The sequence below is a fragment of the Juglans regia genome, chromosome 13 (genome assembly GCF_001411555.2).
Source record: "Juglans regia cultivar Chandler chromosome 13, Walnut 2.0, whole genome shotgun sequence".
In the NCBI taxonomy this organism is placed as follows: Eukaryota; Viridiplantae; Streptophyta; class Magnoliopsida; order Fagales; family Juglandaceae; genus Juglans; species Juglans regia.
The window spans coordinates 25,220,069-25,245,514 of record NC_049913.1 but is presented as its reverse complement, the minus strand read 5'-3'; the positions used below and the strand labels follow the sequence as shown (position 1 = coordinate 25,245,514).

General features: G+C 38.2%; 1 protein-coding gene and 1 long non-coding RNA gene across 9 annotated transcripts; both read left to right on the top strand.

The window, feature by feature from the left end:
- Positions 1 to 281: 281 nt before the first annotated feature.
- On the top strand, positions 282 to 5,404 carry LOC108991553 (E3 ubiquitin-protein ligase RGLG5-like). 8 transcript variants are annotated; one of them, XM_035684273.1, is made up of 13 exons: positions 282 to 355; positions 450 to 521; positions 806 to 1,185; positions 1,769 to 1,853; positions 1,928 to 2,068; positions 2,165 to 2,278; positions 2,376 to 2,473; positions 3,384 to 3,463; positions 3,560 to 3,665; positions 3,761 to 3,888; positions 3,985 to 4,231; positions 4,422 to 4,478; positions 4,605 to 5,404. In XM_035684273.1, exons 3-13 carry the CDS (start codon positions 898 to 900, stop codon positions 4,683 to 4,685), a joined length of 1,425 nt encoding a protein of 474 aa, XP_035540166.1. In that variant the 5' UTR covers positions 282 to 355; positions 450 to 521; positions 806 to 897; the 3' UTR covers positions 4,686 to 5,404. The 8 variants fall into 8 exon arrangements, with proteins under 8 accessions (XP_035540166.1, XP_035540167.1, XP_035540170.1 ...); XM_035684274.1 differs by having other exon boundaries at positions 750 to 1,185; XM_035684277.1 differs by having other exon boundaries at positions 284 to 355; positions 3,988 to 4,231.
- A 6,137-nt stretch (positions 5,405 to 11,541) lies between these two features.
- On the top strand, positions 11,542 to 12,859 carry LOC108991540. The gene is made up of 2 exons (XR_004798070.1): positions 11,542 to 11,622; positions 12,491 to 12,859. It is a non-coding gene; the product is annotated as an uncharacterized LOC108991540 (long non-coding RNA).
- The last annotated feature ends 12,587 nt before the right edge of the window (positions 12,860 to 25,446 follow it).

Genomic DNA, 25,446 nt, shown 5'->3' with positions numbered 1-25,446 from the left:
GTGAATGATGGGTACAATTGTCAATATACTTAGGATATATATTTTTCTGTGTAAAGATTAAATTATCATTTGTATAGTGAGTTGAAATGAAATAAGTTTAGATAAAAGTTGAATAAAATATTATTATAATATTATTTTTAATATTATTATTATTTTAAAATTAAAAAAAATTTAATTATTTATTATATTTTATATAAAAACTTAAAAAAAAGTAAGGTGAACTATAATTTATTAATATTATTAATCACATGGAAACGTTGATTGAATTGGAACAGCGGATGATGGAGTAGTTGACTCACCTTGCTTTGTCCTTTTGTGCGCGGCTTCCTTGCTCGTGAGGTTGCGTTTTCGATTGGTACTGTCTACATCACGTTTATGGAAATCTGATACTAAAATAATTGTATATATGTTGAATCAAATAACTCTGCGGATAGTCACTCTCTTTGCAGGTTCATCCGTGACTATCAAAACCCAATTTGCAGTTCTTCTTTCTATGAAGGTTCGTGAATGTTCCAGACAAGGTATGGATAATTCTTATATACTCAAACGTGTTTGGCAAGATAGTTGTCAATTGAAGACTCGATCGGTCGTCTCTAGCCGCCGATTTCGATTTGTCTTGGTCTTTGTTTCATATTGCTCAGAAATTTCTTCCAGTTGTTTGATACGTTTATATATCCTTTTGCATTTTGAGCGCTTTCACGTATTTTGCTGGTAAACAAGATAGTTGACCTTTCTTTTTCGATTTATAGTGGACATTTTGTTAGCGCCCTCAAGGTGTTTGATATACATTGCCGGTGAATTTTAGGGTATAGTCGGGACTGCTTTGGTTGCCTTGGTGTGTTTGGAAGAGATTTGAGTTTGCTGTGAATTGAAGAAGCGCTGTGATTTTTATTTGTGATGGGGGGAAAAAGTTCGAAGGGCTCGGGCCGGAGAGGAGTGGCGTCACATGGGTCTGGTGGTTCTGGTGGTTCTTCAACATGGAATCAGTATGGGCATGCACAACCGTCGTACCCTCAGCAAAGCCCTTATTACGCGCCTCAGCATCCCCATGCTCCACCGCCCTCTACTTCTTTTAATTATGGCTCGCAACCATCTTTTAATTATGGCTCGGAGGTACCCCAGCCGCAGAGAACATTGGATAGAAGATATTCGAAGATTGCAGATAACTACCGGTCCTTGGATGAGGTCAGACTATTTACAGCGTGTGTGTGATTAGATATCAGAAGTGCCTTACTATCATGGATGTTAACAATGGCAAAACTCTGGCGGCTCGATTTTCTTTGCTACTGTTTTTGGAGTTTTAAGCTGATATCAAGCTTCCAAGTGGGTTTTCACCAATGGGCTTTGAAATCAATAATTTATATCTAAATGTCAACTTCTGAAAATTTCAACCTCCAGCAATCTACCAATAAGTTACCTGAGAGGCTCCTGTAAAGCCTCTTCTCCCTGGAATATTGTAACAATATAAATGCAAGTAGGTTGCCTTGGGGAAAAAAGGTTGTATTATGTCTCTTCAATAAGTTCCACTTCTAATTACGAGTAGTAAAATGTGTAGTCAAAATTTCTATCATCTTATGAATATGGCCAGCGTTATTATTTCCTTTCTTGACATCTTGTAATTCTTTCATTGATTGTTTGTGTCTGTCTCAAGCACTCATTGTATCATCTATATTTTTCTATACCTACTCTTAAACTTCTCCGATTGATAAGTCCTTTATCAAATTTAAATGTTCATGCTTTTGCTGAATAATGGAATGATTGACCACAGGTTACTGCTGCTCTTGCACATGCTGGCCTAGAATCTTCTAATTTAATTGTTGGTATTGATTTCACAAAGAGCAATGAGTGGACAGGTGCAGTCTCATCTTGATACTTTCAATTTGTATGTACTTGGGATGCAGTATGCTTAGCTTTTTCCATAAATTAGGTGCTAGATCATTCAACCGACGAAGTTTACATCACATCGGAAATGGTCAAAATCCCTATCAACGAGCAATATCAATTATTGGAAAGACTTTATCTGCTTTTGACGAGGATAACTTAATTCCCTGTTTTGGATTCGGAGATGGTAATTTCATATGAATTGTGGCCATTAGCATTCTGCTTATCATGATTTAATATTCGCATTATAAAGATGATAGTTATGTTTTACATATTTTTTCAGCATCTACGCATGATCAAGATGTCTTCAGTTTCTACCCAGAAGAGAGATATTGTAATGGATTTGAGGAAGTTCTGACACGATACAGAGAAATGGTCCCTGAACTGAAACTCGCAGGTGCTGTGTTTATTTTAACCGGACCCCTATGTATGTAAAATTGTGGAACTCAACCAATTGATTCTTAAACCACCTTTCTTCACCCATCTTATGGCAGGACCAACATCTTTTGCACCTATCATTGAGATGGCCATTACTATCGTCGAGCAAAGTGTTGGCCAATACCATGTTCTACTGATAATTGCTGATGGGCAGGTAATTCACCTATGTTTTGGATTTTTGGATCCAAAATGATACACGTTTTGAGTGGCTGAGCTTTGCCTGAAGTTTTAGCATTCTGATTGATATTCTACAAAGTGTTGCAAGGTTTATTCCAGTTAGGCTGGTTTTTTTTTTTTAATAGGAAAAAAATTGGAAAATGTGTTCAAATGAAAATATTTTCTGGAAGAATTACTGATTTTCAATGGTTTGGTTGACACCTTAGATGATACGGAAATGAATTTCTGGTTTTTGGTTGCATTGAAAATCATGACTGTACTATATGACTTAATATATTAAGACTTTTGTTCATAGTTTTAATATATTCTAGAAGCACAGAAATTCAATCTAATAATTTTTAAGATTATTTATTTGCAATAATAAAATTTTTAAGATTTTCTGTTCATGATGAATGAAGGAACGGAGAGAGAGCACGTAAGGGGGAGGAAACATTAAATCTAATCATCTTAATGATTATTTTGCAATAACGAAATTCTTCCAGCCAAAGATTCTTTTATTTTTATTGGAGCCAAAAACATCTATTTATTTTCTGGGTGAAGAAAACTGGATAAAGCAAGGGGTGGAAAATGACTTACTGCCTTGGAGAGGGTTAAGTCATTTTCCACCTCATGTACATGATTTTTCTTATTGATCCACTAGCCATTTTCTGTTAACCGCTCTTTCCCACCCTTTCCAAACAGGCCAAAAGATGAAAATGTTTTTCTAGAAAGTATTTTCTGCTGAAACAAACAGAATTAGTGTTACTCCTATTTCTGTCCTGAGAAAAAAAAAATTATCCATCTTGTTTGGTAAAGCTTATTAGTTTAATTTTAGGGTCTGGTGTTCCCTGTTGCTATCTCATATCTGTATTGGGACTTATGCCTCACATAACTGCCTGCATCATTAGGTGACAAGAAGTGTTGATACTCAGTCTGGCCAACTTAGCCCACAAGAACAAAAGACGATTAATGCAATTGTAAAAGCAAGGTAAATTCTCTCCTACTAGTTACTAAAAAAAGGTAAATGCCTAAAACTCATCACTGATCGTGGCCATAAATTTCTCATATGATAATGTGAATCCAGTGACTATCCTTTGTCAATAATATTGGTGGGGGTTGGAGATGGGCCTTGGGACATGATGAGGGAATTTGATGATAACATCCCTGCTCGAGCCTTTGATAATTTCCAGGTTTGTAATGATTTCTCTTTTTGTTACAAAAGGATCTTCTTGTCATACAATTGAACAGGCACTAACCTGAGAATGACTGCCTATTGTGTGTGTAGTTCGTGAATTTCACGGAAATCATGTCAAAGAATGTGGATCCATCTAGAAAAGAGACTGAATTCGCTCTTGCAGCCCTGATGGAGATACCTTCTCAATATAAAGCTACTATTGAGCTCGGGATATTAGGGTAATACTTAGTTTGTGGTATTTAATATTTTGCAGGTCCGCATTTTTACATTGTTGTATAAGGATTAATTCCCATATGTTTCCTTCATTGTTAAAGCAGTAGACGAAGGGGGAATTCTCCTGACAGGGTTCCTCTTCCCCCACCTCTATATGGTGCAGTTTCTAGTAGCTTGAAACCGCAGCATTCAAGCAGCTTTCAGCACTCATCTCCTTATGGTGGATATGATCCTTCTTATACTGGATATGATGCAGCAGTTGGGACGGGATATGATGCTGCAGTTGGGACAGGATATGATGCTGCAGTCAGCACAGCTCCATCATCAAGTTCTCTCTATGATAATCTGGTATTTTGATTGTTCTCCAGAAAGTGAGATGGTTTTTTCTTATTTAGGTTTTTTTTGTCAAATTTGCGACAAAAACAGTTTTCATCCCTTTTTATAGTCATTGCAAAAGATTACTGTTGCTCGTACTGTTTTTTATTTTCATCATCACCACCTACACCAAGTATAATCTATTTGTGGTGAACTTGTACAGGTTTGCCCTATTTGTCTTACTAATCGAAAGGACATGGCCTTTGGTTGTGGGCATCAGGTGAATTACTCTTTATTTCTTTGCTGTTTTATTAGGACCTTTAGGTTAAAATAAAAAGAATATTTCTATTACAGAGAAGTTTTTTGTTTCGTATTTTAAATAATTCCATTCTCTTTTATGTGGCAGACTTGTTGTGAGTGTGGAGAAGATCTCGAAGTGTGCCCCATTTGCCGGCGTGCAATCGAGACTAGAATAAGGCTCTATTGATTGGCTTTGCTTCACATCTCTGAGATTATTATAGCTCATGTATGGTTCAGGGGAAGCTGCACAATTTATCATGATTTATTGACAGCAATTTTGCTTTAGGGGCACCAAAGGTGAAGAGCATTTATCAAGTATTACCATTTTTCCCCCAATTATAATAGACAAATGGTTTTGGATGAGCTACGTCAGAGAATGGGAAGTTTTGGGATGTGCCGGGTGGATATATTACTTGCGATAAGGCACAAGGCTGATCCAAAGGTATTGCATAACTACTAGCCTGATAGAGATCAAGGCAAATGGGATGTTGTCTTTATGAGAAGGGAGATAAATTGGTTGAAGTTTCCATGAAACATTTGGCCATTGGAGTCTCCACTCCCAATGCCCCCTAAGCTTGATGGCTTTTCTAAAGCTGCTTAGTTGAGGACAGTTGCAGATCCGGATTTGTACCGCCTCTTCGGAGCCGATGATAGACTGTTATCTGGTCCATCCTCATTTTTTCATTCATTTTTTTTTAAAATATTCTTTTCAGACTTTGTTTCATATGTTTTGGTTGTATCCATACTAGTGAGGAGTGCAAAACTAGAAATCCAAGGTGATAGGAGTATGCTCTGATTTGATTTAATTTTTAAAACATGAACATCAATTTGGGATTGTACGGAAATAAGTGCTTTTCATGGTGGTTGCTACTTTTAACATCTCTGGCTTTTCGAGAGATGATTCCATGTGTGGTCCAAACTGTGGGTGGTTGCTCTGTGAAAGTGAAGATTTATGACAAAACTCCTGGATATTCAGAGATGTTGCGAAGTAAGACTGCATGACAAGGGAGAACGTGGAATGCAATACATATTAATTCAAGAACGTGGACTTAATCAATAATAGAAAATATTTATTTGGGGTCTGGTGACAATATTATTCTTAAGTAATCTCATCCAGGCTCGGGCACCAAAAGACTTGATGCCAAGGAACCCGGCAAGGCTCCTTAAGCAACTTCTTATCTCTCAAGCAAGATTCAGGCACAGTTTGACTAGTATTATAATTTTTTTAAAATTTTATATAAAATATAATAAATAATTTAATTTTTTCAAATCTTAAAATAATAATAATATTAAAAAATAATATTTAATAATATTTTATTTAATTTTCAACTTTTATCTCTAATTATTTTATCTTATCTCATTATCTAAACCAATCTCCACAACGTTTGCTCTTAACCCCTACCATCTTTATTATTAATATTTATGGAGTGACAAATAGATTAACATATTAAACAGCCAGAGACAATTGTTTGTAAGAATGAAAACATGGACTCAATGGTGAAAAAAAAAAAAAAGCAGCTCTGTTCCACTTCAGGCGTCAGCTCTCTAACTTTGCCAGCCTAATACCGTCCAAATACAGGAGTATATATATAAAGCAGGCAGTATAAATGGAACAGAGCACGAAGATTTAGGCAAAGGAATTGAAAAGAGAGAACTTTGCAGCATAATGGCAAGACAAGCATATTAATTAACTGGAGCAGAATGTTTGGATGAACGAAAATATGAACCTAGTGGTGAAATTTTTCTCGTTCTTTTCGCTGATGAGATGATATTATTTTTATACATGTGTGAATATTATTAAAACATGTGAATTGAGATGAGATAAGATAATTTTGTTAAAATGTGTACGTTTGTTTATAAAGATGAGATAAAAAGGTTTTGACTTTTTTTGTAGTATTTGATAAAGAAGAAAAATTAGGAGCCACTAATTATTGTGTTTTTTTGAGTAATATTTTATGAAACAGTATTTGAAAAATTGGGATCCATTAATATCAGTTTTCACGTACGAGACAAATGATATTTGAATAGTCAAGGGTACGAGCGTCAATTCAACCATAGGGAGACGACTCGTACGAGACAAGCAGATAGCAGACAGTTGAAAGCACATTCTCCACTGGTAGGTTTTGTAGCCGAAAGATGAACACGAGAGAGAGAAAGGAAAGGCTCCACTGGCAGCTTTTTGTGTATAGTACATTCAATGAACAGTGATAAAATAATTAGAGATGAACTGAGACAAAAAAAAAAGGGTGTTTGTTTTTAGACTGTCTGACCGTACAGGCAAAGAAGAGACTTTTCTTGACAAGTGGAAGGCAAATATGATATTCTCTCATTGATTTAGTGAAAAATGAGGAGAAGTGGTATGCAGAGTGCAGATAGTCCAACAAAAGGGTGAGTGACACCACATAAAAAGTCTAGCAGAAACATCTCAAGAGAGAGTGCAACAAAGGACTTTCACCCCGAGCAAGTATCCAGGTGAAGAATGAGGAGCTGAAGAGGCTCGTACCTTTGGAAAAGGCACCATTCTTACGAAGGCGAGGAAGGCTGGTACTGAAAGGAGAAAAACAAGCCTAAGGCGAGCAATAGTGAAGGAAAAGACCCATACAGATGTATGAGCATTTTGGATAACATAAGAATGCTCAAAGGGCAACATTGCCATATGCAGAAGCCCACACTCCACCTGGAAGATCACATTTGGAGTGGGTCTGCAAGGAAAAGGCTACGACTTTGTAAGCCATATTTTTTTAACCTAGAAGAATTGTCCAACGCCATGTGGAAGTCTCGTACTTGGGAAAGAGTGACAATTGGATGCAAGGCAAGCTGCAGGGATGTGCGTGCCTTGTTCCGCTAGTCTGTCTTTGTCATCCTGTAGATGGAAGACTAAGACTAAATGACTCTTATTCGGACATATCAATAGTCAGAAGGACACTTGAATCCCCACCTATAAATGGCTTAAGGTAAAAGTCAAGATCTCACTTTTGAGATACTAAGTGTGGATCTTCTTTAAAACCGGAACCTTCAAAGAAAGCAAATGACTTCAAGGGTACGGTGGGAGGAGAAGAGGAAGAGTAGCGCCACACTGCCATAGTATTTCTATTACTTAAGTTAGCTTCTAAACAGTACTGAGAAATGTGAGGTAAATGTTATAAGTATGTCATGGGATTTGCAATGCATATTCTGTATCATTTCCCCTTTCTGATCATGAATGAATAAATATTTTACTTCATTATGTTTACAAATATTTTTTACATTGTGTCTAAATATATTTACTTTGTGATTTTAAGGTATTGACGTTTGAATGGCTCGGATTTATCATGTAGTGATTTCGGTGTGAGGGTGTTTGAGTCTTAGCATGTGTCAATTATCATGAACGGTTAGATGTTTACCGGGCCATTCCTAGGACACGTTTCCACTAATGTCATACGGGAAGGAGAATGCCTATTGATGATTTGGGTGGAACGTTTTCGTATTGTCATCACTTGATAGACGGAAAGGATAATACCCCGAGCGTAACATGTGTGGTGTCATCGAGTTGGTTGATCTGTCTGATATGTTCCCCAATGCAACATGTATATCTCTGTGTGAGATTGGATGATTTGAAATGTCTCTGTGTGAGATTGGATGATTTCAAAAATCTCTGTGTGAGATTATATGATTTGAAATATCTCAATGTGAGATTGGATGATTTGAAATATCTCAATGTGAGATTTTATGTGATAAGATTCTATATGATTCAATACGATGAGTTTTACATGCATGTAAAGAGGGTTATTCCTTGCGTCGACGATTTATATGTAAATTTGAGTTTTGCATAGAGGTTAATTCCTCAAAGATAGATTCTTCGCCATGCACAATACATGTGTTCACAACTCTTTTTACATGAAACTGTGCATTACATAATAACATACATTGTCTCTCATTAGCAGTCTTGACATAACTGTTTAACCTACCTATGGTTTCGTTTGTCAGAACTGTTGACTTTGATGCAGAGGTAGACTCATGGGAGGTACCAAGGAAGAAGGACCAACTCTGCTAGAGCAATGTATACAGGCCGTTATTAGTAATTGTATTGTTCCTTTGGAGATGTATTATTTAGTCCGGCGACCAACCATGTACATCTCGCCGTATTTGGATTTAGGGAACAAACAATTGGTTCTATATATTATTTTGGAAAATAAAGTGACATATGGATATTTGAGTGTTTATTGAATGAACTTATTTACGATTTAAACTCTGGTACAAATAACACTTAACCTTTACTAATTTTGATGTTGTTTAAACAACCATTCACTTATACGTGCACTTCCATGTGAACATTGCACGTTTGATCTTGATCTAAATTCTGGGTGTTGCCAACCGGTTGGCACCACAGATTCTCGCCAGGTCCTTTACCAAGGAACAGGGTGCCACAACTTAGCATTAGAGTGTGTTTATACGAATCTGGGTAAATCCACATTGTCACATAGGAAGAATACAGAGACATAGGATTTGATCTTTAGCATCATAAGCTAGAATTTTGAAGTATTGTAGACTTGATTAGTATATAGTAGGCAATGGTTAAGCTAGGAAGTGATAGGTTGGGTTGTGTGAAAATGTTTGAATATGGTGAGATCGAGAGTTTCACGAGGCGACAACGAATAGGTAGTCGCAAGGGGGAGCCATCGGGTGAAGGGAGAGACAACAAGTTAGCAAGGTCACTAAATTGCATTTTGTACATGTTGTAGCAGCAACACGAGCTCCATACATGTCACATGGAAATTCAGCAAGTCAATTCTCCCAGGGATGAGCAGCTAGGGTGCACGAACGATTTTTGACCTACTGTTACCTAGGATTCTTTGGTAACGAAGGACCCATGAAGGCGAAGGTGTGGATTATGGATATTGAGAGAACTTTGAGGTGTATAGCTGCGTTGAAAGTCAGAAGGTGTTATATTCGAGCTACCTCTTTGTAATACCCGAACCCTACTACGTAGGTCTTGCATCATCTATTAAAATATTTTTAGGTTAAATATTTTGAGATAAAGACTTTCAGTATTTTATTAAATTATTTTAAGATGGGTGTGCTTCTATTTTTAAGTGGGTTATTAAATTATTCAAGGGTGTGATTTTTATGACCTTGCAATTTTGCTTTCAATCCCTTTAATTTTATTTACTCAAGAAATGATCCAAATTCTTTTAATCTCCACCGTCCGTTCCTTATCTTATGGGACAAGTGATTAACTTTATTGACTTTTCTCCCTACACGAAACTTCCTCAAGAAGCTAATTCTTTTCACACTTTGGCTTCCTCAACAAGCCTTGAACTCTTCTTCCTTCTCTTACACGCCGGTTCCAAGGGAAAAGAAAACAAAATTTCCTCCTCACCTCTCTTCATCTATCGATTCCAAAGCACCCGAAGGAGAGAAAATCTCCTCAAGTCTCCTTCATTCACAAGAGAGGCTCTCGGTTTCCCTCTAGCCCATGCATTCTCTCTCACTTCTTCAAGTCGATCTCTCCCATTTCGTACACCTAAGTTTCCCTCCGAAAGCCTTCAAGGAAAATCCACCGTATAAGTGCATTTCTGTGGCTCTAAATTTTGGTTTCGAAATCTTAGATCTATGGTTTCATCTAGGGTTTGTTTTAAGAATTTTTCTGTTGTTCCAGCTTTGAGATTTCGGATTTTCTCTTCCCTTTCTCATCTGCTGTGTTTCCGTGGCTTGAAAAGGGGATCAAATCAAGTGATGCTCTTTCCCTAAGATTTCTTGCAATTGAGTTTATTGCTAAGCAAGATGTGCTTGTAATTGGGGGTTCGAATTATGGGCTAGCCGAGTGTGGTGTGGAAGTTTCCTAGACTAGTTTCTTGTTGCTTCTCTAGTGTTTTATCTAATGGGTAGTGACCGAAACCCCTGTTTTTCTGGACAGACCAAGTATCTTGAAAAGGCTTTGCCGTGTGCTTTTGTCATTGAGATGGCATATTTTCTGATTTAGCTTGTTTTGTCTATTGGGTATATGTGTACATGGAGAAACCGTGTGTGGGTGTGTGCTCTGTTTTGAGGTGGTTTTTGCCATGGATCATGTTCTGTTTTGGTGGAGTGCCAGCCGTGTGTGTGTTCTGTTTTATGGTTCTAGTAGTGTGTGTATAAGTCCTGCTTTGTTGTGTTCCAGCGGTGTGTCCCAAGGGTGATTTTGTAGTCCTTCCTCTTATGTTTTCCGAGTCCAAGTCATGTTTTACTTTTGTTAAACTCCTGTCTTTATGTGTTAAAATTAATGAAGTTAAGATTATAATTTTAAACATGCTTTGCTCAAGGTTTATGGCCTAAGTAAGCCACCAAGACTTTTAAATTAAATTGGTAAGCTTACCTTAGGAGTTCTAAACTTGCCAAGAGTTGTATCTCTTTATTAGTATTGTTTTCAGAATATATATATATATATATATATATATATATATATATGAGGCTTTCTTAAGTTCTACGTCTCTTGTACTAGTTAATTGTATGATTGATATTTGGTCAAGTGAGGGATGTTTAAGACCATGAAAACATTGAGAATTGCTAGCTGTCCATGTATTACAGAAACTTGAGAATATGTTTTGTTTTGGAAGCCTAAATCAGTCACTTTACCTTTGCTTCACTTCACCCTTTTGTTTAACCAAAGATCAGCTTTAGTATGAAAAATCCTTGCGAAATGAGTGACAAAACCAACCCTCTTATGAGCAGTACCTTTTGTTGGGTTTATCCTTCATATGATGTTACAAAAAACTGCCAAACGCTTTCCTTGATGAAATTTCCAGGTTATAGCACCTCTTTGTTCCCTACCTTCCTCTTAAATAAATCCCCACCATTCTATGCATTTAACTTATGATTTTCATCTATTCCCAGTATAGAAAACAATAGCCTTTAAAAATGGACAGCAAGCAAGCCTCATACTCTCATGGGTACTTAAATATAGTAATGAGGATACTAAGAGTTGACTTAGGTATGTAGCTAAATGGGTTAAGGAAGACGCCTTAATCCCACTTGGATTTTAAGTGAGCACGTATGGGTATTAGATAGTTAAGTCTTAAGTGAAATGAATATTAATATGTTTATTTCATTTCATTGAATAGGAATTTATTTTCAAGATTCAAGGAACTTACTTGTAAAGCCACGAGGTAAGTAGCGATGACCATGCTCCTTACACACAAAGCTCTCTTATGAAAAAGTCTCTCTCTCTCCTCCCAAATGTTTTTCTTATGAAAGAATAGATGCATGTATAGTATGTATAAGCCTTTCTTTGTAACCCTTGTTAAGTACCTTGTTAATTACCATTGTGTGTATGTAGGTAATGCATCATGAGATTTTATGCATGCTCTCTCAAATAATTATGCCGTACCTATATGTAGCATGACATGAAACATTCCTTTCAAAGAAACGCATACACATTGACACTAAATGAAGATAATGAAAACGTTATTTTTCTAAAGAAAGGAAAGGAAAAGGAATGAAAGCATGAATGTATGAATGTACGTAATGGCCACATGTATGAAAACAGAACCAAATGAGTGGGCAGATTGCAATGCCGGGTAAGTAGTATTGGAAGTGCACCCAATGCTGGCCCCCATGAAAGGGATTCCCAACCTGCGGTCGTGGGCGGGAATCCAGGTTCAAAAGACTTTTAACCTCAACACACGGGGTGTAATAGTGTGTACTGGCCCAAGAAAGTGAAACTTAAAGCAAAGCCATTTCTAAGTAATGTTATGCATGAAAAGTATAGTTAAGCATGAAAGTACAGTTATGCATGAAAGTTAAGCATGAAAGTACAGTTAAGCATGAAAGTACAGTTAAGCATGAAAAGTACAGTTATGCATGAAAAGTACAGTTATTCTTAAATTGTTACGCATGAAAGCATTGTCAAGAATTAACAAATGTTTATGTATGCATGTTTTCAAAAGAAAAGTTTATGTGATTAATAAGTTAATGGCATGGTGTACTGCTTACTGAGTATTATACTCACTTTGTGTTTATGTTTTAAATGTCCAGGTATGAATGATGGGGCTATAGAGCTAGGCACTGCTGAGGAGGGAAGGGCTGATGCTTAGTATTCCCTGTCGGTTCGGTTTGATGATAATGGTTATGTTTTATGTTTTATGATGGGTCCTATGTTGGGACGTTTTGTTGGTTTGACTTTAAGACAATATGTCCTTGGGCATGATGTAGATATTGTGGATATTGTGGTGGGATGATAGTAATAGTGTAACTTCTATAGTGGGGTGATAGTAACCCTACATAAGAAGGTTAAAGGTGTTTTGGGTATGTTGTAGGGATGGAGTCCCCTTTTTATTAGAACTAGTGATGTTTTGAATGAATGAATGGTGGACTCTGAGAGTCCTTTGGGTAATATGTTGAACAGATTGTCAATCAGGTGCTTACTTTTAAACTAGAAATGCAGTGTACATGCATGACATGTTCACGCTTATCCCTTTTACCTTCCTAGAAAAAAAAAAAGAAAACCAAGGAGAAGCGACACTATGGTAGGGTGCCAAGAGATAACTCTGTATCATGGAAAATGGGCCATGGAAAGGATATCATGGGAAAGATTCAAGAAAGAGTTTGACAATTGATATTTTCCCACCATCATAAGACAACAGAAGTCAAAGGAGTTTGCTAACTTGGTCCATGGCAGCATGACGGTTGAGTAGTATGGTATTAAATTCATGGAACTAGGGAGATTTTCCCCTTATCTCATTTCCACGAAGAGCATGAGGATGGAGCGGTTCCTAGAAGGATTATGAACACATATCAGGGCACACATAGCGTGTATGAGATTAAGGACTTTTAGAAGTTGGTGCATGTGGTCTCTATCGCCGAACATGAGCAACATAACTCATTGGTTGCTTCGATTGGCCTAAAGAGGACGACATTCACGGGAAAGGGACATAGTTTGGGTTTCACTCATAAGTTTGTGTCGAGGATGGGAGTATGCCCGCCAACTACTCCCAGAGTATGCATGGAGGAAGGATGCCAATGTGTGGTCCTTTTCATAGGGCTTATGAGTGAGATTGTTGACAACTCCCACTCATGCTATAGGTGTAGGCAGTTGGGACATTGTGCCAAAGATTTCCCGCAGGAAACGCCAGTGCAACAAACTGGCCTTGGTGTAGGACAAGGAGACCAAAGGCAGACAATGTAAGCAAGGGTATACACCCTTACTCTAAGAGAAGTCAACGAGGACGCCCTATATACCTAGGAAGCAAACGTCATCACAAGTATGAAACCTTAACTTTAGTTAGTTAGTTAATAATGTTAGGAAAGCAGTGTAAATAGTGAGTTTCTCAGTCATTCTAGGATGAGTTAGGATATCACAATACCGTGCAAGTACCCTATTTGACTTGGGTGTGTCCCAGTCATTTGTATCCACTGTAGTTCACTAAGATAAGCAGACTTCAGGTGGAATCGATGTGGCAAACAGTTTCGGTAGCGTTACCTAATGGAGAGACGTATCCTTTAGAGATAGACGGTGTCATCTTGGAGGTAGATCTGTTAGTTTTTTAGTTGCTGGGATTCGATGTTATCTTAGGCATTTTGGGAGTATAGATTGCCAACAAAGGACAGTGACATTTTGAGTGCCTGTGTGTGTGTGCGCCAGGGGAATGGAGGGAAGTGGGGAGATAAGCTCTTTTGAGCTATAGTTTATGCATATTCCTATATTGCAGATCCATGGTTGGAAGCTCCTGTTTTCGTTGTCTACTCTCTATCTATATGGCCCCTCCTATACTAGTTTTCAGGGATGACACCTAAGGCTGAGTCAGTTTGCAAAGCGGATCCTAGTTTAAGGAGAGGAAGCAGTTTGCTACCATTCTCTTCTACAACCGGACTCATTTATTAACCCTTGTGATGGAAGATAGAGTATTTCAGGATGGTGACATTTCAAATCCCCCTTCATGGTGTCAACACACAGCACGTCCCCTCCTCTGACAATGGTTGTTGCGCCGCACCAAACCCATCGCACATCGTTTTGTGTCAGTGTAGAGGGCGATATTTGCTTCATCACGTCCTTCATGGGTGAGACATGGCGTGTCCCCCATCGCTCTCTATTACCATCCCCCCTTTCTATCGTTTCTTCTCTCGGCAATCGTCAATCTCTTCCTTCACCTTTATATTCTTCCTCTTGGGTACCTGTTCTCATTCTCGCTATAGTCTTCCCTCTTGCTCTCCTCTTGCCCTTTCCCTGAATCTTCCTCCTTATACTTGGCTCATGTTCTCTGCTACGATGGTTCCTAAGACTTTTCATAAGTCCTCTCAGGCGAGCGGTTCCTCTCTCAACTCTCCTAGTGGGGGCGTTCTGCAGCCAGAGGTCTTCAAAGGCAATCTGTGCTCCTCCACTACTACTTGGGTGGAGCTGGACTCAGCAAGGACCTTTATGGGAACCTTAACTTTGTGGAATTAATTCTACCAGGCCCAACTGACCGGATCTTTAACCTGTAAGGGGCTATCGAACAGTTTGGGCTATACATTGGTAGGCTCTTCATTGGGCTTCGTCTCCCATTCTTTCGGCTGGTTCGTAATATTCTAGACTTTCTTGAGGTGTTTTCGGCTTAGCTACTTCCCAATGCTTGGAGGATCATGCTATCTTGATGTATCGTCTTGCTACAAGTCCTGAAAGCTGCAGGGCAGGAGGATCCGAACCTTACTCCCCATGAATTCTTTAATACCCATAGTGCTACAGCTGGAGGTTGTTTCCTTTGCCTTGGTGTTTAATCTTTGCTTTTGACTAGCTTGTTGAGGGGGGAGCTTCCCTTGGGCTTACTTGTGATTACTCGAAACTTGATTAGATTACATTTGTGTTTATTTTCGTTGTCTTTGTAGTATTTTAGGGCCATGAGAATGTGTCTAGTCGGACTTAGGTCTTGGATTCGTAGAATAGCAACTCAAGCCCAAGAGAAGGCCAACTAAGGCCATGTATATTCAGCCACCATAAGAAGCCCAAGCCCTAAAACCCTAGATACATTTGTCCCATAACCAAAAGCCCCTTGCTACAAGTGCCATGTGTCGTTTATGCACAACACTAAATACCTAGACGTGATAGTGGGCTAGGGGATAGAGAGATAGAGAGAAATGTTTGGGAAGCCAAGGGAAGGCATGCACGCCAACCCTAGCTTGGATGCCATGTGTCATGCATGCAAGAGATCTTTTAGAAGAAAGGAAGAGGAAAGGACCTAGAGAAGGCCAAGGGACTTTCGGCCAACTCACCCACACACCTACACCATGCCACTTGGCATGAATTTGAAGTTTCAAGATAGATTGCATAGGGAAGTGGCACCTAGGGAAGACCAAGGAGATTTCTAAGAGGGATTTGCATGGGGAAGGCCAAGGGACAAAATGGGTGTTCGGTTTCCACACCACACGCCCATCCAAGGGATTCTCTTCAGAAATTGCCACTTGTCAACCATGCAAAGACCTTCTACAAGGAATGTTAAGAGACAACCACACAAAATGACCAACTTACCCTTACTTTTTCTGCCACTACACCCAAAGGCACACTCACACATGCCACTTGTCACCTTAGGGTTACAAAGAGATTCTTGGGAAGTGAAGAGTCACCAAGGGAAGAGGCATTGGAGGATGAAGGATCACATGAGAATTGGGAAAGGAGATGAACGACTAGGGCAAGGCACACGCTTATGCCATGTGTCACACATGCAAAGCCTCATTTTTGGGAGATGAAGAGACACAAAGAGTAAATTACTTTTCTACCCTAGGATGCATTGTATCTAGAAAAAATAAGAGGGGCATAGAAGACAAAACTTTCAGCTAGGGCTAAGGGCCACACACCCAAGAAGATCTTTCCACCTTCCCAAGGCAATCCAAGAGTGTGGAAGGGGAAGAGACATTCGGCTAGAGGGGGGAGAAGAGATGACATTTGTCCTTCATGCATTGGACCACAAACAACCAATGGGGCTTGAAAGAAATTCTATAAAAGGGGAAGAGAGACGCGTCCAAGGGTTCTTCTTCCCTTGCCATTTTCAAAATTTCTTATGCTCTTCATCCTCCATACCACCTCACACCAAAAACTTGAAGATTTCTCACATTTCACTCACTTTCCTCCCAACCAAACAAGAGAGGCTGCTCTTGTCTATGATCAAGAGAGGGTCACGGCACTAGCAAGAAGGAGGCTATGGTGAGGATCTCTTACTTTCTAATTTATTCACATCAGTTACGCCTAACTCAAGGAGATGATGAATCTCCAAAGAGTTCTAGATTTTCGGTACACAAACACACACAAGTACAAGGTTATTTCATCTTCCTAGGGTTTTCGAGAAACGAGAAGGAGCCAAGATATTGAGGACTTAAAATCTCCTCACTTTCGGCTACCCACATGAACTGCACACACATTCAAGATCTAACCAAGGGTCACTGATTTTGAAGAGTTTTCATGTTTAAAAACCCTAGAACCGAATGGTTTTGGACTTTCCATGAACAAGAGACAACCTGAAACCACTCACACACTCATGCACACGGATTAGGGTTTTTGAAACCCTTGTTCTAATGATTTGCATATCCCATTTACAGTTTGCTATTTGTTTTCTCGAAGGATTTTGTAAGTATACACTCAACCTAGATTGGCTAACATTCATATATGCTTGTGTAAATCTTTCATTTTTATTCTCATATTTGAATGTTAATCTAAGCTTTTGCTTGGTTGAATCTATTGCTTTAACTTGTATAAGATCACAAGAAAATGTAATATGTTTCGGATCCATGATGAAAATGCCATGAATCACATGCTTATGTTTCAGTTTTGCTTGATGTTGTGTTGATGTTTCACTCATCATGAAGTTTTGGCTATTGTGATGTTGTATGTTTTAGATTCATATGATGTTGCCATGATTTCATGTTCGATTCATCCATGCCATGACTATTATTTATTATGCTTCAAGGATGAAACATGTTAAGTGAATATTTTCTATGTTACATGCCTTTGAAGTTTTGGCCATGACATATTTTTTCATGTTCATGAAATTGTTTTGGATGTTTCACATGTCCCATGTTATCATGCCATGATTTGAATATGTTATGTTCAATGAGTTCATACACGGCATCTCACGTGTCACGTGTCTAGTATAAGAAGGATCACGTCTTAAGTCTCATGTCATATGCATTTGGGTACAAGGTTTTCAAAGAAAATGAAAAGTGTCAAAAATGTTTTATCACGACTCTAAATGCTAGGACGGGGGGGATTGTCCTAGTGGAACTCCTTTGTCCACTCTGGAGTGCTTAAGAATAAAGTGATAACCTCTAGGTTGGCAAAGAACCGTCGGCGTGCCTCTGATGGATCTTTTCAGAAAGGATGTCGAAGTGAGATAGCACCTAACACTAGTAGGTGACATGACTAAGGAAATAACTCGACAAAGTACTGTCGTGTTATCATGATATGAATATGAATAAAACGTATTCACCACGATGTATGAACTGTTGGTGGTGCGATAACTAGTAGGAGCACGCGGTGCATAGGGGAGCTGTGATGTGTCCACATGTATTATAAGAATAAGGCAACGTGCCTACATGATACGGATCACGTGATTAACAAGATATGAAATAATGACAAAAGAATGTTTTTCCGAAAATTCAAAAAATCTATTACATGTCTTTTGAAAAAGGTCAAGTGCATAAGTCAAGTTTTTGAGTCACGTCATGTGTCAAGTACATGTTCGTGCATGCATTCCATGGTTTGCCACTTGTATGGTTATCTTAATCATTGTATGGTTATGTTAATTATTGTATGTTGTGTGCTTACTTGTTGAGATTTTTCAAAATCTTATTGTGATAGTTTTCACTACCATTCCCCATCCGAAATGGTAGACGTTGTGACAAATACCTCGAACTCCATAGAATCATGAACCTAGATGGCTTCATGATAAAGGACGAGTATATCATGCAGGCTCGTCATGACTTTACTGCAGATGTTTTGAAGTACACGAACCCACTCCTCAGGGAGATTTTAGCTAGCATTAGCGAGATCGAGATTGATACTGTGGTTATCAACCCAATGAAAAACTTATGATTTTGGTGGAACATGAATATGTTGTCAACTTTCCTTAAGCGAGCCTTTGAGACTACGACTGAAGCAAAAGAAATAGTAAGGGACTTGGGACTTTTAGCACCCAAGCTTTAGAAATCACATGAGTCTTTTGGTGTTTGACTCCTGATGGAACTATAGTGATGAAGAGAACGGGAACCTAAGATGTTTATGGCGAAAAGACTTGATTGGAGGTTTACTTTTGTGAGACATGACTTGAGGTTTAAACTTTTGTGGAAAAAAATATTTTGTTGGTCTCGTGTTTTGGGAAAAAGAAAATATTCATCTTTATGGGTACTTTATGAAATGAAATCTTTTGATGATGGTAATGTTTGGGTTATGCATAGTTTTACGGTACCATGTGCTAAGGCGATTGGTTTAGGCATAACCTAGTTTCACACGAACCCTTTTATACTCCGTTGCATATTGTATTGCATACTGCTAGTATATTTAGGAGCATTGAATATTATCTATCATGTAGAAGGGGTATGTAGCTGTGTGTTGCATGTCCTGGAGTTTCAATCATTGTCCAATCCCAAGCGGGGGTTGGGGGTGCCACAGAGCATGGAATCAGATCAATTATGTCTCTGGGTAAACCCACATATTGTCCTAGGGATACATGGTACATCTCAACTAGGTTTGAGATTTGTAGTTATAGGCTTGGAACTAATAGCTATGAGCTTGAATCTTATAGAAAGAAGAAATAGAAGGAAGATACGCATACATGATCGCGAATGCAAGTTGATGAAAGATGGCCTTTCTCTAAGAAGAGGATTGACCCACGCTGGTTTTTTGTACATTTTAGGAGAAGGAATTATGGTACAAAAATCGACGTAGGATACTTCTCCAAGATGTAGAGATTAGGAGACTGGAAACCCCCCATTGGAAGGAGGATAGGCTATAGCGGAAGCTATTCGCCAGATGACTAAGGTAGTGCGCAACCAGATGACACAAGGGCAGAATGTTAGGCAAGAGCCACCTAGAGGAGAAAATCAAGGGTGTCCGTATGAGAAGTTTTTAGTTTATAGATACCCTAACTTTAAAGGAATAGAAGGACCCTTGAAAGCCAACAAGTGGCTAGTAGACTTGAAGAGAGCCTTCGATATCAGTGGATGCACGGAGGAATAGAAGGTCCAGTATGCCAGGCACATGCTCCAAGGAGAAGTTGGTATATGGTGGGACACTAAGCGACAATTGCTGATTCGAGAGTTAGGAGATCTAGCTGCACTCTCATGGGATCGATTTAGGATTGAATTTGATAATCGTTTCTTTTTGAAGACTGCTAAGTAGCAGAACGCCATAGATTTTGCGAACTTAACCCAAGGTAGCATGACGGTTGATCAATATGTTGCTCGTTTTATGGAATTGGGGAGATTCGCGCCTCATCTGATCAGTATGGAAAATATGCAAGCGAGGAAATTTCAAAACGATTTGCAACCCCATCTTAGGAATCAAGTAGCCTGTCCGCAAATAGAAAATTTCTAAGAATTGGTTAATGTGGCTTTGATAGCTGAAGCAGAACAATGAAGATTGATCACTCAGACTCAAGCAGATTGAAAAAGAGGATTGCCATATTCTCCAAGAGGAAGTATGGAGGAAAGAAAGGTCCCTGCTACTTTGAACAAGGGAAAATGCGTTGTAGTTGGAAACTCACCACCCGTCACGCCACCACATTGTCGTCGATTTGGAAAAAGGCACAATGGAGAGTGTCGACTGGCTCCGAGAACTTGCTTTTGATGTGGTCAGACTGGCCACATGATCTAGAATTGTCCTCTGAACACGCCCGAAGGAGCAGTGATGTTGAATGGCAGAGTAAGGACCCCTATGAAGGCTAAGGTCTATGCCATCACACCATGAGTAGACCTGGAAGTTGACGGGATGATAGATGCAAATGTGATTACTGGTAACATTTCCAACTTTGCCTTAATTAGTAATTTGTGTATGTTCAAGAATTGGTGAGTAACCTTAGTTATCCTTCTAGGTAAGGTTAAATTGAAGCAACACTTGGTTTGTGCTTTGTTTGATTCTGGAGATCGGATCCTTTGTTTCTATTAGTTGTGTGAAACGATGTGAGCTAGATGCAGAACCTTTGTCTCAAAAAGTTATGGTAGCCATTCTAGATAGGAAGATAGTGGGGTGCACCCAGATAGATAGGAATTGTCCATTGGAAGTTGCGGGTTTAAATTTTACCGCCGATTTGATTGTTTTCCATTTAATGGAATTCAGTCTGATCTTAAGAATGGACTGGTTGTCGAAGCACTATGCTAAGATAGACTATCAAGGAAGAGAAGTAGTCTTCAACTTATCTGCAAGGGATAGGATCTGTTACATGGGGGAAACTGTTAGGTTAGACCCATCTATAGTAACAACAGGGCAAGTCAATAAGAGTTTGATGAGCGGAGCTATCGCCTATCCGGTGATGATGTCAAACGCGATGGAGGAATCTAAGGGAGTTCAAGGAATCCTGGTGATATAAGACTTTTCTAGAGTTTTCGCCGATGACTTACCTGGATCACCCCCGGAGCAAGAGAAGAAATTCGTAATTGAGCTTGAATCAGTAACGAACCCAGTGCACAAGGCACCAAACCGTATGGCCCCAGCAAAATTGAAGGAACTCAAGGTGCAAATCAAAGAACTACTGGAAAAGGGTTTTATCCGCCCTAGTTCATCGCCTTGGCGAGCACCGGTCTTGTTTGTTAAGAAGAAGGACGGAACTCTAAGGATGTATATTCCTTGCCAAGTGATTGTCAAGAACAAATATCTCTTGCTAAGAATAGATGATTCGTTGGACCAATTACAAGGAGCTTTGGTATTCTCGAAGATTGACCTGCGGTTAGGATATCATCAACTCAGAATCAGGGATCAAGACATACCAAAAACTACCTTTTGAACTCGTTATGGACATTTCGAGTTTTTGGTCATGCCTTTCAGTTTGACAAATGCTCCAGCAGCATTTATGGATTTGATGAATTGGATCTTCAAGCAGTACTTAGACAGTTTTGTAGTGGTAATAGATGACATACTGATATATTCCCGAAGTAACGAGGAACATAAGGAGCATTTAAGGATTGTGTTGGAAACATTGCAAGAGAATCAACTCTACGCCAAGCACAGTAAATGTGAGTTTTGGCATAGGGAGGTGAAATTTTTGGGACATGTCATTTATAGCAAAGGAGTGGCAGTAGACCCTTCTAAGATTGATGCAGTGACAGATTGGCAAAGGTCAACTAATGCACATGAGATACATAGTTTCCTTGGATTAGCAGGATACTACCGGAGGTTTGTAGAAGGGTTTTCTAGACTCTCTAATCCTTTGACAACACTTACAAGGAAAAATGTCAAATATGTGTGGAACGAAGAATGTGAGAAGAGTTTTCAGGAGCTAAAGAAAGGGTTAGCCTCAACATATGTATTGGCTTTACCCAAACCACACAAGTCTTATGTAGTTTACAGTGATGCTTTGAAAATGGGTTTAGGGTGTGTATTGATGCAAGAGGGAAGAATCGTCGCTTATGCTTCGCTGCAACTCAAGGACCATTAAAAGAATTACCCTACGCACGACTTAGAATTGGCTGCAGTAGTCTTTGCTTTGAAACTGTGGAGGCATTACCTGTATGGGGAAAAGTACGAAGTATACACGGGTCACAAAAGCCTCAAGTATTTGTTCAATCAGAAGAATCTGAATATGAGGCAAAGAAGATGGATTGAGACCATTAGTGATTACCAATGGGAGATTAAGGATACGTTTGGGTAGTGAGAATACTTTAGAAGTGTTGAGAATGTTTGTGAATAGTTATGAGTAGATATTGAAGTGAGTTTGTGGGTCCCATTGAGAGTATTTTGAGTTGTTTGGATGTGTGAAATATGTTGAGTTGTTGACTTTTGGATAGGTAGTTGAAAAAGGTGTGGGTCCCATAAATATTATAGTGATTTTATTTTTACTAATAAATATCATACTGATTTTATTTTTTTATTTATATATAATAGTGATTTTATTTTTTATTTATATATTATAGTGATTTTATTTTTTTATTTATATATAATAGTGATTTTATTTTTTATTTATATATTATAGTGATTTTATTTTTTATTTATATATTATAGTGATTTTATTTTTTATTATATATTATAGTGATTTTATTTTTTATTTATATATTATAGTGATTTTATTTTTTTTCTTATATATTATAGTGATTTTATTTTTTATTTATATATAATAGTGATAAATATTATAGTGATTTTATTTTTATTTATATATAATAGTGATAAATATTATAGAATGTTTGTGAATAGTTATGAGTAGAGATTGAAGTGAGTTTGTGCGTTCCATTGAGAGTATTTTAAGTTGTTTGGCATGTGGAGTATTTCTAATAGTACGAAAATACTTAGAAAATGCTAAGGTATATTGGCTATCCAAACGCAGCCTTTAGTGTCACCCCGACAAAGCTAACGTCGTAACAGACGCTCTTAGTCGTAAGAGTCAAACTGAATTGTCATCTCTATTGAAGGAAATGAGAAGCTTGTTGATTGGAAATCCGCCTCGAGATGCTATAGTAGCAATGATTTAGGAGATCGTGCCTTCGATGGACAAAGAGATCTTAGAAGGCCAACGAAAGGATGACAAGCTAGAAAATCTCCAACAAAGAGATGAGATGTTGCGTTATGAGGAGAGAAAAGTGATTCCTAATATCACTGAGCTAAATGAAAGAATTCTAAGGGAAGCTCATTGTACCTCATACACAGCTCACCCCGGTAGCACTAAAATGTATTGGGACTTGAAGAAGCAGTTTTGGTGGGATGGAATCAAGAAAGATGTGGCAAAGTTCGTAGTAAAATGCTTTGTTTGCTAGTTGGTGAAGGCTGATCACCAAAAGCTAGCAGGAGAACTGCAACCATTGCCAATTCCATAATGGAAATGGGAGGACGCGTCGATGGATTTTGTGATAGTCTTGCCAAGGACATCATCAGGAAAGAATTCTATATGGGTCATAGTAGACAGACTAACAAAGAGTGCACATTTTCTGCCCATAGCCAACACGGACTCTATGGATAAGCTCTCTCAGATTTATGTTAAGGAGATAGTACGATTGCATGGAGTGCCAAAAATCATAGTGTCAGACTGAGATACGCGCTTTACTTCACCCTTTTGGTAGAGACTGCAAAAGATTCAAACAGTGTACATAAATGCTAAGTTTAAGGAGGTCCAAAACGAGGTGTTGGGGATGATTATGTGTAATTGCATCCATGTTAGCATGTGGGGATGTATATCCGCATTCGATGCTTTAGATCAAGTTTCCATCGATGACCATGTCAAAACATTTAAATACTCAATTTACTATAATGAAGAGGAGTGTGACGTTAAATACACATGTCAGTTGTTTGAGACGAGGGGTGTTCTCTGTAGGCATGCATTTAGGATTATATAATATGAAGAACATTACGCTGATGCCTGAAAAATATGTATTGGATTGATGGAGGAAATATATGAAGAGGAGATATATACTAATAAAAAGTAGTTATGATGACTTGCAGGGCAATGTAGACACACGGAGGTATGAGGTCGTGGTGAAGAGAGACCTAATTTTATTGGTTTTTATTGTATATATTCCTTTATAATGTATGTCTATTTTCTGTGGGATTTTAGACTTGTAGAAAAGTATTTGATGATGAATCACAATTAAGCGTCCTCCAAGAATCTCAATTTAACATTGCCATAGATGCCATCGGGCAATGAGGAGGTGTGAGGGTTTGGTTATTGGTTTAATTGTTTCTACTTTTATTTTCATAAGGTGTGTGACCATATGAAAGCGATGTATTGAATATTATTTGTGTCGTTTCAGGTGTGTGACCATATTGATGCGATGTAATTCCATGGAGATAGTTGCCTAATTCAGACAATGTATGAAAATTTTACTTATTAATATTCTGGTCAATTATTAGTGTGCGATGTTTTTGACTAGACTTGCCAATATTTCTTCGCAGCATCGTGTGACTAGATAGAGGCTTGAGAAGATTTTTTAGTAGCATTGTGTGACTGGACTTGAAAATTATTTTTCAGGAGCTTGTGCGAAATTGAAGTTATTTCTTATTATTTCCCAAGTCATGTTGTGGTCAAATCATGTCACGTTGATGTAGTTGTCCATCTCTATCGTGGTTTGTTAAATATAACTACAATTTCTCTGGAGAAAAAAATACAAGGCAGAAAACAGAAGAACAAAAAATAAAAAGAAAGTAGATGGAGAGTGGGAAGTGGGAAGTGCGAGGAAGATGAAAATGAAACTTGTTCAAGAGATTTCTGATTATAATCGATTGGTTTGATTTATTTGAATCAACGCGTCTGCTTAATTCAACTTGATATATGATATTTCAATCAATTCGAATATGTGGCAAAGACATTTTATCCTGAACAATTCTAGGGTCACATAGAGTGACTCATGGATTGTACCACACTTTTATTTATTTTTAAATATTTTTTTAAAAAAATTACAAACACATTTTTAATCATTAAGTAATCACATGGTGGGAGAAGCATTTTCCTTTTATCAATCTCTTGCAAGGCATCTTAAGCTACGTTTGGACGTTGAGATGAGTTGTGAATAGTAATATTTTGTAGGTCCCATTGAGATAGATAAGTTTAACTTTTTTAGGTTGAGATAAATTTAACTTTTCAAGTTAAAATATATGAAGTATCTTGAGATGAATTTAACCTTTTTATGGGAAGTTGAAAAAGTAATGGGTCTTATCAATGATTAGTTTGAGATGAGTTGAATTTAGTTCAACAACCAAACACAACCTTAGTTAAATCACCATACGTAGGAATGGCATTTCAGTCCAACGAGGATATGTAGAGGGACTTTTGCAGCGGCAGAACCAACAATTTTACTTAGAGCACTAACATTGCATTATACATTTACATATT